The sequence below is a fragment of the Aquarana catesbeiana genome, linkage group LG01 (genome assembly GCF_042186555.1).
Source record: "Aquarana catesbeiana isolate 2022-GZ linkage group LG01, ASM4218655v1, whole genome shotgun sequence".
NCBI classification, from domain to species: Eukaryota; Metazoa; Chordata; class Amphibia; order Anura; family Ranidae; genus Aquarana; species Aquarana catesbeiana.
The window spans coordinates 898,659,405-898,677,611 of NC_133324.1; the positions used below are offsets into that span (position 1 = coordinate 898,659,405).

The window sequence follows — 18,207 nt, forward strand, 5'->3', positions numbered from 1 at the left end:
GCTCTATATGCTTTGTTGAACATAACCTAGATCTGATCATTGCTGTTTACAAGCTGTGCTGTACATCATGAGATCCAGGATCACGGCAAACTCTGCATGCTCGAGGTTTGCGCTCCAAGCAAATTAATGCTGGATTCTTTGTAACCATAATGCACTGCCTGGCCATTGGACCTGGGGCAGTTGGCTCAGAAGGGCCAATAAGGGGGCCTATGGATAAGCCAGCCCCCCTTTTTAAAAAGGGGTGAGGTCACAAGCATCATATTGACAATATGCTGTATCTGTTGTAGGAAAATAAAGTGTGCGGTAGAGTGGGTGTTGGTGAGTGCTGCCTGAGGTTCAAAACTCCAGTCTGGGAAAAGATGTGCAGCCTATGACTGAAGGAATTTTTGCGGTAGCCTGCCCTTCCCCTCTTGTCCCTGAAGGTAGACTTGCAAGAAAAGTCTAACAAGAACTAAAAGGGGAGAAAAATTGGTCTATGGATATGTTACTATGGGGCTGCCCCGGTCAAACTGAAGGGAGGGGGCCATTTTCAACAGTTCTCTAGCATGTTTGATTTGGAGGCACTCTATATCCTTGGTCACATAGGTGGAGGAAGGGGTAAAGGAGGAGGGAGAAGAGTAGAAATAGAGAAGGGGGGGGGGGGGGGAGTAAAGGGGGATGGAGGCATGGAACCCACTAGACTTCTGAAGGTATTCCGTGGTATCTGGCACCAAGCAGTCGGTAGCAGTTAATTTCTGTAAGTTGTGAGGTGGGGCCTCCATTGATTGGGCTTGGGGGGGGGTTTTTTTTTTTTTTTTTTTTTTTTTTTTTTTCTTTCTTCCAACACGTCCGACAGATGCTCAAATGGATTGAGATCTGGAGAATTTTGGAGGCCAAGTCAATACCTTGCACTTGATGTTGAGTTCCTCGAACCATTTTTGCTGTCTACCCCTCTGTCTGAATACATTGATCAGCACAGTCTGCGCTGATCAAGCAGAAATTTTCCAACAGGGTGGTTGATCAACTTCTGTACAACCCATCCTGCTTATACAGTATATGGATTGGAATTCTGTGGAATTCTATATATGGTCTGCTTTAGACTTGTGGCCCCTTTTCACAAGGGGGCGCATTCCATTCTGATCAGATTATAGATCCCCTGCTGATCAGAGCAGTTTCTGCAGTGCGGACACGGACAGAGCCTGCTCTGCTCTATGGGTGGCTGCGAGTAAACTGAGACTGCTGTCTGTTTTACACCCAACTACTCTTTTGATCTGCCTAAATGGAAGAGTGTGTGTGTGTGTGTGTGTGTGTGTGTGTTTTAGCAGACCAGATCAGACCCAGAGGTAGGTGGGTATAAATGGACTCTAGCCTGTCCATAGGAAAGCATGGACCTTCTGATCAGGTCCACCTGAAACTGATAGGTGGACCTGATCAGTTCACCGATGTGAAAAAGGCCTGAGGCCGGGTTCACACTGATACGACTGTGGATCCGACTTTGATCCCGACAATGCAGGCACTTTGTGTCTGGTATATAATGAACTCAACGCCAAAAGAAGAAAAAGGCATGGGTTCTCCCTCCAAGACAATACCAGGCCCTTCGGTCTGCTATGGATGTTAAGGGAAACCCCTCTCACGCTGAAAAAAACCGGTGCGGGGTTCCCCCAAAATCCATACCGGCCCCTCTTCCGAGCGCACAGCCCGGCAGGTCAGGAAAGGGGGTGGGGACAAGCTGGGGTTGTTAAAGGGGGGCTTCTAGATTCCGATAAGCCCCACCCCCCGACAACCAACGGCCAGGGTTGTCGGGAAGAGGCCCTTGCCGCCATCAACATGGGAACAAGGTGCTTTGGGGTGGGGGGACGCAAGGGGCCCCCCCCGCCCCAAAGCACCCACCAACCAACTATGTTGAGGGCATGCAGCCTGGTATGGTTCAGGGGGGGTGCTCTTGTCCCCACCCCCTTTCCTTACCTGCCGGGCTGCGTGCTTGCATAAGGGTCTGGTATGGATTTTGGGAGGGACCCCACGCAGTGTGTGTGGGGGTGTTTTTTTTTTTTTTTTTTTTTGTGGGGGTTCCCCTTTAAAATCCATACCAGATCGAAGGGCCTGGTATGTTCTTGGAGGGGAACCCATGCCGTGTGTTTGGTGTGGAGGTACCCTTCAAGATCTTCAGAGCACAAGTCGCATGCCAAAGTCGGATCAGTTAAGACGGCGATCCGACTTCAGTGATATTCAATGGGCTGAAGTAGGATCAAAGTCGGACCAAAGTAGTGCAGGGAGCATTTTCAAGATCGGTCCAACTTGTGTCGGACCAGTTAAGATGGCTCTCATAGGGAAACGTTGATTTTAACACGTCATGCGACACGAGCTCCCAATGTCGGAGCGTTTGTTGTACCAGTGTGGACCTGGCCTTAGGCTTTTCTTCCAGTTTAATGGCAGGATTACCAGGCTAAAATGAGGTTGAGGTGTAGGAGTGTGTGTGGGGGGGGGAAACAACCACCACCATATCTAAAACTGTAGGCTGCAATATTCTCAATTTTTGCCCTTGAGTTTTTAGATGCACTTTAACCACTTGCCACCTGCCTGGTTTTTATGTTATTTGCATTACCAGGTAGGGGGCACAAGCTGATCAGCGGGAGCCGGCCAATGATTTATGGCCGACACCCGCTGTTCAGCTGAGCAAATGACAGAACCCTGTGTTGGTAAACACAGGGCTCTCTACAGACAGCAGCAATGTGCTGACAAATTGCTTAGTAAAACAGTCGGGCACACATTTTAACCCTAAATGTTAACCCCTTCCCAGCCAGTGTCCTTAATAGTGTCAGTATATAGTATTAGCACTGATCACTGGTAGATTGATTTTAACAGTGAGAGAGTAACAAAGATAAGCAGAAAACGCATTTCAGAAAAGTTTTATAAATTGATTTGCCTTTTAATGAGTGAAATAAGCATTTGATTCCCTATCCATCAAAGATTTCTGGCTCCCAGGTGTCTTCTATACAGGTAATGAGCTGAGATTAGGAGCACTCCCTTAAAGGGAGTGCTCCTAATCTCAGCTTTTTACCTGTATAAAAGACACCTGTCCAAAGAAGCAATCATTTAATCTGATTCCAATCTCTCCACCATGGCCAAGACCAAAGAAGAGCTCTCCAAAGATGTCAGGGACAAGATTGTAGACCTACACAAGGCTGGAATGGGCTAGAAGACCATCGCCAAACAGCTTGGTGAGAGGGTGACAACAGTTTTTGCGATTATTCTCAAATGGAAGAAACAAATAACTGTCAATCTCCCTCGGCCTGAGCATCCAAGCAAGATCTCGCCTCGTGGAGTTTCAATGGTCAAGAGAACGGTGAGGAATCAGCCCAGAACTACACAGAAAATCTTGTCAAGGATCTCAAGGCAGTTGGAACCATAGTCACCAAAAAAAACAATCAGTAACGCACTACGCCATGAAGGACTGAAATCCTGCAGCGCCCGCAACCCTGCTCAAAAGCACATGTACAGGCCAGTCGGAAGTTGCCAATGAACATCTGAATGATTTAGAGGAGAACTGGGTGAAAGTGTTGTGGTCAGATGAGAGCAAAATCAAGCTCTTTAGCATCAACTCAACTCGCCGTGTTTGGAGGAGGAGGAATACTACCTATGACCCCAAGAACAACATCCCCACCGTCAAACATGGAGATGGAAACCTTATGCTTCGGGGGTGTTTTTCTGTGAAGCGGACAGGAAAACTCAAAGGGACGATGAACGGTTCCATGTACTGTAAAATCTTGGGTGAGAACCTCCTTCCCTCAGCCAGGGCATTGAAAATGGGTTGTGGGTGGGTATTCCAGCATGACAATGACCAAAGGCACACGGCCAAGGCAACAATGGAGTGGCTCAAGAAGAAGCACAATAAGGTCCTGGAGTGGCCTAGTCCGTCTCCAGACCTTAATCCCATAGAAAATACGTGGAGGGAGCTGCAGGTTTGAGTTGCCAAACGTCAGCCTCTAAACCTAATGACTTGGAGAGGCTCTGCATAGAGGAGTGGGGGAAAAAAAAATCCCTCCTGAGATGTGTACAAACCTGGTGGCCAACTACAAGAAACGTCTGACCTCTGTGATTGCTAGCAAGGGTTTTGTCACCGAAATACTAAGTCATGTTTTGTGAAGGGGGTCAAATACTTATTTCACTCATATTAAAATTTCAAATCAATTTATAACTTTTTTGAAATGGTGTGGGGGTTTTTTTTTTTTTTTTTTTTTTTTTTTTTTGTTCTGCCTCACTGTTAAAATAAACCTACCACTAAAATTTACACTTAAACTTATCATTTTTGTCAGGGGATCAAAGACTTTTTTTTTTTTTTTTTTTTTTTCTTGTGTTTTGGTCCTTTTTTCATAGGTATGCATTTCGAAAGGGGGGGGGGGGGGGGGACCCAGTGGTGATCAAACACCACCAAAAGAGTTCTTCTTTTGTTTAAAAAAAAAAAAAAAAAAACAAAACTCTTTTGGTGGTGTTTGATCACCACTGCCCCCCCCCCCCCCCCCCCCCCTTTCGAAATGCATACCTATGAAAAAAGGACCAAAACACAAGAGAAAAAAAAAAAAAAAAAAAAGTCTTTGATCCCCTGACAAAAATGATAAGTTTAAGTGTAAATTTTAATGGTAGGTTTATTTTAACAGTGAGGCAGAACAAAAAAAAAAAAAAAAAAAATATCTACATTTCAGTTGGGTACAGTGATGCATGACTGCGCAAGTACCAGTTAAACTATTACTAAACCCAGGTCCATGCATTCTCTATTTGGTCTTCCACAGAACATGGAAATACAATTATTTTAGTAAATATAAACTGCTAAATTAACTTTTCTCATCAGCAGTATATAGGATGATATTTTTTTTATATTTTTATAACTTCTATCAGTGCCTGGTTAAAGACTGTAGGAGGAGTTTTCATTCTACTCTGACTGTCCTATGAGTCCCTTGGTCTGGACAGTGCTGATTGGCCATGTGCTGATCACATGCACCCCCCCCCCCCCACCAAAAAAAAAAAAAGTTCTAATACTCACACAAAACTGAGCAAGTGCAGAGTGCCCCCAAGACTCTGTACTGCCAGGAGATGGATTTGGGACAGTGGAAGAAGGGAAGTATCAGAGAAGACCGTATCGAAAAGCCTTTTTTACACAATGTACAGGATTAGCCCCTTAGGTTCCACAGTGAGTATAACAAGCATGCTTTACTGCATAGATGGACTGCTTTTACTGTTGTCGATTTTTAGTAACACTTTTTTTAAAGTAGCGCAGTGCCAAATAGTAAAAAAATGGCCTGTGTTCGTGAAGGGGGTAAAATCTTCCAGAGCTGAAGTAGTTACATTTTTACCAAAGCCATGAGAGAGAAGGTCCTTTTAAGCTATCTAATGGATTTATATTCCATTAGACAGGCCCTTGCACTACATAAATTAAAAATAAACTGTGCTTGTGAAGAACAAACTGCACCATGATTGTGAGATATTCTCACAAAGATTCAAATATAAATAAACTGTTGCGCTGCAAAAATAACATTTAAAAAAAAAAACACTAAAAAAGCGAGTGTATATTTGTTAGTGAGCCCAAATGTCAATTGCTTCACACTAACAAAGTCCCAGAAAAAGTGAAACGGATGAGATGAGTTTTGATTTCCAAAATCCCAAAGACCACCTTTTGTGAGTTCACCACCAACACATATAGATGCGCTCTCACCGGAGACCTCCTATTACGCTTGTTGGGTATAAGTCGGTGGAGGTCTCTATAGCAGCCCTCGCACTACATAGCTGTTTGTAAAATCTCCTTTAACCACTTGCTTACAGGGCACTTAAACCCCCCTCCTACCCAGACCAATTTTCAGCGCTGACGCACTTTGAATGACAATTGCGCGGTCATACAACACTGTACCCAAATGAAATTTTAATCATTTTTTCACCACAAATAGAGCTTTCTTTTGGTGGTATTTGATCACCTCTGCAGTTTTTACCTTTTTTGTTAAAATGTAAAAAACTGAATTTTTTTTTTTTTAATATATTTTGTTATAAAAAAATTTAAAACTGGTAATTTTTCTCCTTCATTGATGCACGCTGATGAGGCGGCAGTGATGGGCACTGATGGGTGGCAGTGATAGGCAGCACTGCCAGGTGGCACTGGCACTACAGGTGGGCACTGTTAGGTGGCACTTGTGGGCACTGTTAGGTGGCACTATTGGGTGGCACTGATGAGGCAGATGTGCCTCTTCCACTTGGGGACCGATGTCCCTCACATCCGAGCCGGTGATCGGCTTTTTTTTCTACTCGCGCTGTCAGCGTGAGTAGAAAAAAAAAACTTACCGGTCTTTTGTTTACATCATGTGATCAGCTGTCATTGGCTGACAGCTGATCACATGGTAAGGGGCCCGGACCGGCCCCTTACTCGGATCTGTGATCAGCCAAGTCTCAGTGACTCGGTGATCACAGCGCAGGGAGCGTGCACAGGGGAGGCCGTCATATGACGGCCTCCCGGGAATTCAGGTCCGCGCTGTGGCCGTCATTCGGTCATAGCGCGGATGTGTAGTGGTTAAGTGCCGGTTCACACTGATGCGAGTTCATAACTAATGCGATGCGTCAAAAACATTCTAAATTCGCATGTCATTCATAGTCATTGTTTTCAATGACGGTCGTTCACATACATGCGTTGCGATTAAAAAAAGGGTCTTGTGCGTGTTTCGTGTTGCATTGCGAATTTAGTCTACATAGACTAGAACCTCAATCGCAGCTATGTTCAACTCCGTAAAATCGCACCTCACACAGGACAAAAAAAACGGAACAAATTCACAGCTCAGCAGTGTGAACCGGCACTTTAATCTACAATCAGGTTGTAACATTTGTGGTGTTTATAGAGACTAGACTATGCAGTGACATGCTTGCTCTTATTGCTGTGAAGAGTTCATGTCTGTGCAGCTTTCATAATCTGTATTCTGCAGTGTATGTTGATTGTGGTTTTATATTACTGATTCTGCTTTGCACCTATTTAGTAAACTACAGCATACAAGCAGCTCAGTGTGAAAAGATAGATCAGTGTTTGACTATAAATACAAAGTTGCAAATCCTCAAGTTTCAATTTTTATATAAACTTTTTTTTTTTTTTATATTCAAACTGATCTCCTTTTACACAGTGCTACTTGTATGAGAGAATTTACTGGTAACTTTTATGTGTGGGATTGGTGCCAGATCATTTAGTCCAATTTATGTATTTTTTTTTTTTATTTCTATTTAATATTTGATGTAGTGTTTTTAATGCATCTCTATTCAGGAGCATCCTTTTTATAAATGCCAAAAAATAGATTGCAATGTAGTAGATGGATCCTCGTTTGGTACGCAGTGATTTCCAGTCCTTGGAGTCTGTATTGTGTAAAAGTATAGATCAGCAATGTTGCTAGCTTAGAGGTAAGTGATCAGTGAATGTGTCAGTGCTGTCACCTGCTCAGCTGGAGATGCAAATTCCCAGCAGAGTCCATGCAGATCCCTAATTCCAGCCATGTCAGAGGGTGGAGGGGAGAGGGAGGGGGAGTTCTGTCTTTATTTTTTATATAATTTTTTTTTTTTTCTAGCTCTCTCCTCCTCCCTTCACTCCAGCCCTCTCCGTCTGTACAGCAGAAGGACCAGCCTTTCTTTCATTGGCCAATGTCCAGCGCTGCCCGCCTTCCATTGGCTGCCTGGAATGCTTGTACGTGTTGATTGGTGGCCTTTTTTCCCCTGCTTTTATTTTCCCAAGCCTTGTCGTATAGAACTGGGATAAGCCCTTGAAGGTGGAGATGCAAGGTTTGTTACATCTTCTTCTATTTTGTGTGGCTGGAGGAGAGAGAGGGATAGGTGACTGCTGTGTACACTGGGATCTGGGCGGCCTAGCTTTGATCCCATGCTGTGTGTCCTTTTAGGAGAGGAGGGGGGGTGGTCTGTGGGTTGTGATCTGGTGGGCTTTGCTCTGTATCATTCATGACACAGGCTGGGGGTGGCCATGCTCTGTGCACAGCCCTGTATGTAAATGTTGAGGGATGCTGGTACACTGAGCGGACTGTGCTCTCTCCCCTCCTCCTCTGTCATCAATGCAATCCAGGGGAATGCTGGAGAACTGTGTGTTTTTGCATTAGGACATGTTGGCTCTACAATACTACTTCAATCATACATGGTTACATATACATAACGTGTGTGTGTGTGTGTGTATATATACGAAGCAAGGGGCATGCTTCTCTATTGCTATGTACTATGGCTATGAGAAGTGTCTGCGTGATGATCACACCCGGTGTGGAGTCAGTTTTGGGTTGCTAGTTCTAAATTTGGCATCTGCTTCTTTATCACAGTACCAGCATGTTACACCCCCCTCCTATTCAGGCCATTCTTCAATCCTGTGATCATTTGACTGACGATTACCTTGTCATGTATCACTGTACCCAAATTATTAATATTAATAATAAATATTTTTATTTATTTTTTTTCGTTTTCAATCTGTTTTATTAAGGATTTTAAAAGGTATAAAATAGACATATATTACCAATAGTAATCCAAAGGCAAAAGTTGACAACTAAGTGGAACCTCTATTGGACATTACATATGCATGAGGAGAACACAAGAGATAAATCAAAAGCAAAACCATAGGGGAGGGTATCCAGGTACTGTTAATTCTAAGAATGAGATGAGTGTACCAAAATTCAGATTTTGACTTAAGGAATCGTACCCTCAATACCCTTAGTTTCGCTCGTGTAACAAGGGCACATTTTCATTTTTGGTGTAACATATTGCAGTCCACTCCCAGACCGAAGGCCAAACAGCCCTCCAATATGTTACGCCAAAGCATGTCGCTCATACCTAATGTTCTAGTAGTAAGAGATTTGTCCACTAGTTAAAACCTGGAGTACACTCTTCACATCCGCAACGGTTGTCACTGCCTCCCTTTCGTGGGGGGGGGGGGACTATGTTAATATGTAAACCCCTAAAACTAGCCTGTGCCCTGATTCTTTAAATGGAGAAGTTGTAGTTACCCATAGAGAAAGAGAGGATAGAAGGCCCAGATAAAAGTAGAGGAGAAAAGAGGGTAGGGGGACTCCGCGCTCCATTTATTGTTCTACCTATAGCACTCTGGGGTTTAGTCAGGGAGCTCCTCACAAATGTACTTGCCAAGAGTAGTCATCTTGGTCAATGTTGAGTAGGGACCCTAAACAAAGGGCACAAGTACCCCTCCAGTGCAATGGGACTTTATGGGCGAACAATAAAGATATCATAAAAATATCATCGTTTATTTGAAAAGAGGTAAAGTCTTCCTCAAGATCAACAACACTTTGGCCACATATACGCGTATATCCATCTTAGGATTTTTGACCCCCTCTCAGAATCTGTTTGTGGCTGAACTGTGGGGGCGTTTTCGATGGGGACCCTTGTGAGGGATGTGCCGAGCCCAGACAGGGTTCATGTCACCTGTGTGTAAATGTGTAGTGTAAGTGGTAAGGTCCCAAATTAATTAGACTCTGTGTGTGTTTAAATATGTCATAGGTAATATACACATAAGATGTGCCATAAAGTACTTCTCAAAAGTGTTGAATAAGCAATGTGAAAAAGTGCAATAACCAACTTAGCTATGGTAATACTCCTAGTGGTATATCTACATATACTAATAATAAAATAACAATAATAATAATGCCCATAGGTCAACATATAAAACTTGCTAAAAAAGCCGTTGATAGACCATACTCTGCGGCCAAGTCATAAAGTCCATAGGCATTATAGGCAAGCAAAAATCATATTGTGTTCACATAGCAGTCCATAATTTGTTCATTAAAATTTTCTTCAAAAATTGTGAAAAGGAATTTTCCCAAAGAGGTGACTTGAGTGCTCTCAGTATCCTTGGTGACTTTGTGCTCCCCCACAAGGGTCTTCCCCACTCACCAGATCCAGTCACCCCAAAGGGGCAATGCGCATGTGGATATAGCCTCTGCGGTCTCCTCCCCAGTGTAATCAGTGGAGCTCCAAGGGTGGTCCTCAGCTTTCATAAGAATAATTTTAGCCTGGTCATGGTAATTCCCTCATATAGGAAAAAAGGAATAGTAGGCTCCCATAGTGTAGTAGGTTAAATTTATTAAAAACGTTAAAAAAGCTTGCCGTTTGAAATTAAAGTAAAAACAAACGAGTCCAGCAGCAAGATGACTACAGATATATACTCAAATCCTTAAGTGTAGCTAGGTGGAAATGACTACATCCCAAGGTTGAGCATAAAAAGCAACCGGCACTCTGTGACGCTAGTTGGAGACCGTATCAGATGTTTGCACTCCACCTGTGTTCCAACAGCCCGTAATCCGGAAATGACGTAGCTTGCGTGGTGCCGTCGTACGCATTTCGTCATAGATGTCCTCAGCGACCTGATTTTTACTTTAATTTCAATCAGCAAGCTTTTTAACGTTTTTAATAAATTTAACCTACTACACTGTGGGAGCCTACTATTCTTTTTTTTCCTATATGAGGGAATTACCATGACCAGGCTAAAATTATTCTTATGAAAGCTGAGGACCACCCTTGGAGCTCCACTGATTACGCTGGGGAGGAGACCACAGAGGCTATATCCACATGCGCATTGCCCCTTTGGGGTGACTGGATCTGGTGAGTGGGGGGGACCCTTGTGGGGAGCACAAAGTCACCATGGATACTGAGAGCACTCAAGTCACCTCTTTGGGGAAAATTCCTTTTCACAATTTTTGAAGAAAATTTTAATGCACAAATTATGGACTGCTATGTGAACACTATGATTTTTTTTGCTTGCCTATAATGCCTATGGACTTTATGACTTGGCCGCAGAGTATGGTCTATCAACGGCTTTTTTAGCAAGTTTTATATGTTGACCTATGGGCATTATTTATTGTTGTTGTTCTTTTATTATTAGTATATGTAGATATACCACTAATCTACCACTAGGGGTATTACCATAGCTAAGTTGGTTTTGGGAGTGGTGTATACAGTGCCCTCAAACCTGCTGCTTGAAGGACTTTTTCTAACGTCCCGCAAGCACACCGCCTGAGTGTGAAAGCCCCCATTGCAATGAATGGGAGGCAGTTTTCAGGCGCAATTTCTAGTAATAAAATGCCTGAAAACTGCCTCAGTGTGAAAGGGGTCTTGGTGTTTTAGTTTTGAATAGTTAGAACCCCTGTGTTTGCTTTTTTTTTTTTTTTTTTTTTTTAAGGTTTGGGTAGTGGGTGAAGGGTTAGAACCACTGTCAGATTTGTATTGCACTTTGTGTTTTTAAGAAGATTCACTTTAATTGTCCTGATCCCTAATGCCACTGGGAATGGGAGCAAATTCATTTATTTATTTATTTTTTGCGTTACCAAAACCATATAGTATAAGGACAAATGTAATGATGCTGCACATCATGGTTATTGGTTGGTTATGATACCAGCCATTGGATGGTTTTGACGGTTTGAGTTTGGTTGAGAGCACAAGCAACTGTGACATTTGGCATTCCAGGAATATACAGTAAACTTTTTTTTTTTTTTGTGTTTTTGTTTTTGTTTTGTTTTTGTTTTCCGTTAAATTGATGGCTATAGTTCCGCTTTAAAACATTCTCCACCCTCTTCCACACACCCCCTTTATTCCCTATTGACAGAGCATGTACTGATGTCAGGGGATTTTGCTGTTCCAATGATGGGGAAATGTCCTGTAACTTCATACGTTTGCTGCTAATATTGGTAGACCTTTTGTGGATTGGATTATAGCTTAGCGTTTTTGTCTTTATTACAAAAAAAAAAAAATTGTCAGTTTTTTGCTAGGCATGTAACAGAATTGTTAATTGAAATCAGAGAAAATCTGTTTTCATCCAGTTATTGTGTTATAAATGTCCAGAACTCTACAGGCAGTCCCCGGTTAAACCAGATCGGTTCTGCAGGTTTGTTCTTATGTTGAATTTGTATGCAAGTTGGAACAAATACACTTATTATTTTTTTTTATGCTGTAATAAAATGTATTTTTTTTTTTTTTTTCCTCCCTCTCATGTGCCCACAAAGTCCACCAATTTTTTGACTTGTTCAATCTCCATATATATTTTTTTTAAATGCATGATTTAGAGCCTGAGGCTCTAATTTGCTTCAAAGAAGGTTGGACTCGGGGCGCAGAGCAATGTTCCCTGAGCCCACCCAGCTGTGTGACAATGGCAAACTATTATTCACTATGGTCTTCCTGATTCTCCTCCCTGCCAATCAGGATGCAGGTCCAGAGACCCAATTGGGTCTCGGGACACACTCCCTGTTCAGCCGGGAGCAAAAGTAATGGCCCAGCTCTTCCGTCCTTTTATTTCACCTGATGTTTGTGGGTTTATCTTTGCATCCCGAACAATTTTCCTGGCAGTTGTGGCCGAAATATTAATTGGTCTACCTGACCGTGGTTTGGCTTCAACAGAACCCCTTATTTTCCACTTCTTGATTAGAGCTTGAACACTGCTGATTGGCGGTCTTGATTCCTTGCATATCTTTTTTTTTTTTTTTTTTTTTTTTTATTTTATTATATCCCTTTTCCTGTTTTATACAGTTCAACTACCTTTTTCCTGCAGATCCTTTGACATTTATTTTGCTTTCCCCTTGACTCAGAATCCAGAAACATCAGTGCAGCACTGAATGAAAGATGCAAGGGTCTGTCAGGAGTCCAGAAACTCACTGACCTTTTTAGGGCGGGTTTACACTGGTACGACATGCTCAGACTTTGGGAGCACGTGTCGCGTGACATGTATAAATAAATGGTTCCCTATGAGAGCCGTCTTAACTGGTCCGACTTTTGAAAAAGGTTCCTGCACTACTTTGGTCAAACTTTATTCCTACTTCTGCCCATTGAATATCATTGACGTTGGATCCTTGTCCTAACCATCCGACATGGTGATTACAGAAGCAGTAAAAGAAATTTGTCACACTGGGATTAGTCTGACTTGTCCTTTGACCAATCAGAACATCTCAAAGTCGGGGTAAAATCTTATCTTATTAATTCAACTCGGATGGAAGTAGGACCGATGTCGCAGGGTTTGACAATCATACAACAGTCGAGTTGTACCAGTCTGAACCCAGCCTCAGGCCGGGTTCACACTGGAACGACACGACAGTTGTACCACTTTGGATACTCCTTTAACCTGCGACTTGAAGTCCGACATGCGTCCAACTTCAATGGACAGGGATCCAACGTTGATCCCCGACAATACCAGGCACTGTGTCTGTCTGGTATGAATCTTTAGGGGGAACTCCACGCACAATGTTAAAAAAAAAAAAAAAAAAAAAAAAAAAAAAAAACATGGGTTCCCCCGCAAAGAGCATACCAGACCCTTCGGTCTGGTATGGATTTTCAGGTGAACCCCCACGCTGAAAAAATGGCGTTGGGGGTCCCCCCAAAATCCATACCAGACGCTTATCTGCACGCACAGCCCAGCAGGGCAGGAAAGGGGGTGGGGGTGAGCGAGCACTGTACCAGGCTGCATACCCTCAACATGGGGGAGCGGTGGGTGTTTTGGGGCAGGGGTGCCCTGCGCCCCCCCCACCCCAAAGCACCTTGTCCCCATGTTGATGAGGACAAGGGTCTCTTCCCGACAACCCTGGTTGTTGGTCTGCGGGCAGGGGGCTTATTGGAATCTGGAAGCCCCCCTTTAACAAGGGGGGCCCAGATTCCTGCCCCCCACCCTATGTGAATGAGTATGGGGTGCATTGTACCCCAACCCATTTAACCTAAATTAAAAAAAAAAAAAAAAAGTCAAAAATAAAATGCATTACACAAGGTGTTAAAGTTATTTTATTAAGGAAGCTCTGTTGTCTCTTCCGATTTTCTTCTCCCCTCTCCAACTCTTCTGCCTCCTCAGCTGATGCTTTTTGCCAGTTCTTCTCCCCTCTCCGGGTCTTCTCCACTGATGTCTTCTAGCCCTCTCCGGTTCTTCTCCCTCTGTCCGCTGTCTTCTCCCTCTCTTCTTCCGATGTTGACTCCACGCTCTCTCCCTATGCTTTATGTTTATACATGTAGCGGTACTCCCATGAGGGCTGCTGATTAACTCTATACCCCACTGGCTACCCCGACTCTGCAGATCCTCTCTTGCCTCTGACACCTTGGGTTCCATTCTACAATAAGATGTTATCAATGAGAAACTCACACAATTGCCACTGAACCACTCAAAGTTTACTAGAATGATGGAACACAATGAACAATGTGAATAAACACAAACAGTAAATGACAAATGATATAACTTAATTTATATAGGCAAACTGTTGTATAATCACTGCTGGGAGTATATGCAAACAGGTGCACAGTGGTGCACCTGTTCAATATCCTTCAATGCCTGTATTATAAACACCTTCCCTCTGAGGCCTCAATGCACACACCAAATTGCTGTACAATATTCCTTACATTCAATAACACAATGCAATGTCTAACATGTACTCAATGTTTCCCCCTAGGTGGTAATTCAAAGTTCAAACCACAAATAGAGTAACAGTGCCTGGTAGAAAGGATAGTAAAAGTTCTTTTGACTCCAGATATCTTTAGCTAGCCTGTCGTCTAAACTGCAGTATTTGTAATCCACAAAGAAAGGTAGAAGAAATCACTGTATAATGAATGGTATGCTGATAAATGCTTAACTGAAGAAATATAGCACTTGTGGATTCCTCCTGAGATAGATAGATATATATATATATATATATATATATATATATATATATATATATATATATATATATATATATATATATATATATATATATATATATATAATATTACAGTACTGACCTTACAGCGCAGGGAACAAACAAACCCCAGAGTCCAGCTGTATGATGGCTGTGAATAAGTAGATTCACCTCTGTGGAACTACAAGTCTCACCAGCAGTCTGTAGAATACTCAGCAAACTGTGCACTTTACTGGAATGGGCAGGTGCCCTCTCACCACAATAGACCCAGAGTCTGTGAGGCTTCGTCCGGACTCCCCTCCTGATGTCTCCGCCTGGTGAAAAGATGGCGCCGCTGCGCTGTACCGCAACTCTGGATGACTGAATTGCAGGAAGCTTCCAGATGTTCTGGTGCTGCAAACCGGTCCACTTGCTAGACTGGAAAGGCTGTACTCTGAAGTACCTCAGAGGCTGACGATCAGGCTTCGCACTGTATAGGCCGCAGTCTCTCACTCCTGGTCACACACACAGACCTCCTGCTGGCAGGCTTTGAATGGCGTCCAGAGAGGCTGAAAGATGGCCGTGCTGGTCCTTTTATTACTGCATGCAGTGCTACGTTCTTTGCATTCTTTGCATTGTTTGTATTGTAGTTCAGGGCTGATCCAGCTAACAGTCACTTCCTCCTCTAAACTACATCACCCACAATGCTTTGCTGTGTTGATTCTCAGGAATTAGAAGAAAATCCTAACAACATTAAGAAGACACTAGATGGAGCCAAACTCATTTGAAATAATAACCACTGTAGTAACTATAGTAACAAACCCTTGGCTACATAAATAAAGTATAATTGGTTGATATGGGGGGGGGGGGGGGGGGGGGTCGGTGGAGTCAGGAGGGCACAGTACAGGTTCTGGGATGCTGCCTGGAGCACGGCCATCCCGGGAAAGCTTAGTAAAAAGCATGACAGTCCCAGCAAATCTGGGACAGTTGGCAAGTATGATGTAATGCAAAACCACCATGAGCCCCCCCATGCCCTTGGGCAGCTGGTGCAAAATATTCCAGGGTGGGGGCGTCTAACGCCCCCCCCCCCCAGCGGAGAGAAACGGACAGGAAGGTGGCGATCGTGGCAAGCCCCCCCCCCTGCCCTCCCCCAAGCATTAGACGTACGAGAAGGCAGTGGTGATCCACCCCCTCCCCTCTGCGGGAGACAAACCTTACCTTCGGAGGGAGGAAGACAGAAGAGCTGGGCCGTTGCTTCTCCTCCCCGGCTGAACAGGAAGTGTCCTGAGACCCCGATTGGGTCCCTGGACTGGGAGGAAAATCGGGAAGATTTGGCGTGGAGTTCCCCTTCAAGATCCTCAGAGCACAAGTCGCATGCCAAAGTCAGGTCAGTTAAGACTGCAATCCGACTTTGATCCGACTTCAGTGATAATCAGTGGGCTGAAGTAGGATCAAAGTAGTGCAGGGAGCATTTTCAAAGTCGGACTGCCAGGGTATGTTAACTTATGAGCACAACTGTATTCAGCACTAAGCAGTCCTTTTTTCCCCAGGAGAGAAGGTATTGATCCTTTTTGAATACATAGAACAGTCCAGCAGCAAACGGGTTAATCTCCTGAAGGCCTTTAGCGTACTCAGTGATTGACGATATTGTAATCAGAGTGCTTTTCTTTCTTTTCTTTCTTTCTGATTGTACAGTACAGCGAAGGAAAATTAATGCAGCTTAATTCTGATCACTTCACTCCTACGGCCTTCGTCTTCATAGCTCGTTCTTTATTTGGCTCATTGTGTTTGATGTGCCGCTTGCTGTAGGCTTCCAGGGTGAAGGAAAAGCTTCATGGAATTATTCTGATCAGTCTGCTCTTTTTATGTTAAACCGTGTTTCAGTGTGAAAATACAACACACCTGAGTCCCGGCTACATATCGCTGAGGCTTCGATCTCGCTGCAAGCCCACTGGATGAGGGCCGACTGTTTGCAAACAGATGCATTGCAAGCTCTAATCATGTAAAACGCACACAATGAAGAGAAATGCCTAATTTCCATGGCCAGTAAGGCCTCCACACTGTGGATCAGCCGTTTGCTTATACGGCTGGAGCTTCCAGATGCTGCGTGGCATTGACAGTGCTAGTCAACTGAAAAATTTTAGATCTAGAGGACCAAAAGTGCAGCCCCTTACACCTCCAGAGGACCACATGATAGCAGCACCTTTTCGCACCTCAGCTGGCCCAGCTGCTATTTTTTGCAATGCAATGTACACTGAACATGAAAGTATAATTACAAATGGCACTGGGGCCAGTGGATGCCATAGCGAGTCCCAGCACTGATTTGACTATTGACTTTGGTGGTCGGTGACAGTGAAGGTAACACCTTCCTCTCCTAGTTTGGTGGTTATGGCATTTGAATTTAACCCCAACCTACACTGGTAGTCGGTGGCAATGAGGTAACTTCCCCCTGCATTGGTGTTCATAGGCAGTGAAATGGGGTAGTTTACCCTAAAAAGTAAATAAATGGAAGAACCATATAAAGTCGTGACCGCTTTGAAATGAAAATGGGATATTGAAAAAGGAAGTTTGTTGCTTTAGGCCGGGTTCACACCTATGCGAATTAGATGTGGTTTTCCCCGCATCCTATTCGCATAGCAGGAGAATGTGACTGGCTCCCTATGGAGCTGGTTCACATATCTCCGTTCCGGCTGCGGAGAGCGCTGCACAGAAAAGCTGTGCGTCTTTGGCTCCGTTTCAGGGCCAAATTCAGGCATAGATTTGGCCCGATTCATCCCTGAAATGGGGAACGGGGACACACAGCGCCCCTGTGCGATCCGCAACCGGTTCCAGTGTGAACCCGGCCTCAAAGTAGACCCCCCCCCCCCCCCCCCCTTTTTTCACTTCAAATATAAATTGCATCAGTATATAGCTGCTCATGCTGATATGAAAGCAAGAAACATTTTTTGCTTTTACTACAATTGCTGTTTTTCTACTTCCTGGTTGTCAAGGGAGGCACTGGTGATTGTAACCCTGGCCTCACAAGATGCATCTCGCACACGTTCCTGTCATATATGCTCTAGGTAGTAGAGAGGGATATGATGTAGTGTGTGTGTGTGTGTGTGTGTGTATGTGTATGTGTATATATATATATATATATATATATATATATATATATATATATATATATATATATATATATATATATATATATATATATATATATATATATATATATATATATATATCGCTTTACAACTTGAGGGTAGATGGTACAAATACAATACACTTTTTAATACAGTAGGAATCAGATAAATAATTTATATTGTGCTCATAAGTTTACATACCCTGGCAGAATTTGATATCTTGGCCATTTTTTTTCAGAGGCTATGAATGATGGCACACTTTTTTTTTTTTTTTCTTTTCTTTTTTTTTCTCTTTCATTCATGGTTAGTGTTTGGCTGAAGCCATTTATTGTCAATCAACTGTGTTTTACACTTCTTTTTTTTTTTTTTTGTCATAATTACAAGACTACCCAAGTGACCCTGATCAAAAGTTTATATACATCAGTTATTAATACTGTGTACTTTAACATCAATGACAACTTTAAGTC

At 43.3% G+C, this 18,207-nt stretch overlaps 1 protein-coding gene across 2 annotated transcripts in view; it reads left to right on the top strand.

Annotated features, from left to right (window-relative positions):
- Positions 1 to 18,207, top strand: part of CTBP1 (C-terminal binding protein 1) — a 767,834-nt gene that overhangs the window by 433,797 nt on the left and 315,830 nt on the right. Inside the window, exon 1 of one of the 2 annotated variants that reach the window (XM_073610948.1) lies at positions 7,629 to 7,773. The exons of the other annotated variant lie outside the window; for it this stretch is intronic. Within the exon in view, the coding sequence (XP_073467049.1) occupies positions 7,767 to 7,773 (7 nt within the window). The 5' untranslated portion in view covers positions 7,629 to 7,766. Of the gene's footprint in view, positions 1 to 7,628; positions 7,774 to 18,207 lie in introns of those variants that run through there. 2 annotated transcript variants of the gene reach the window in all.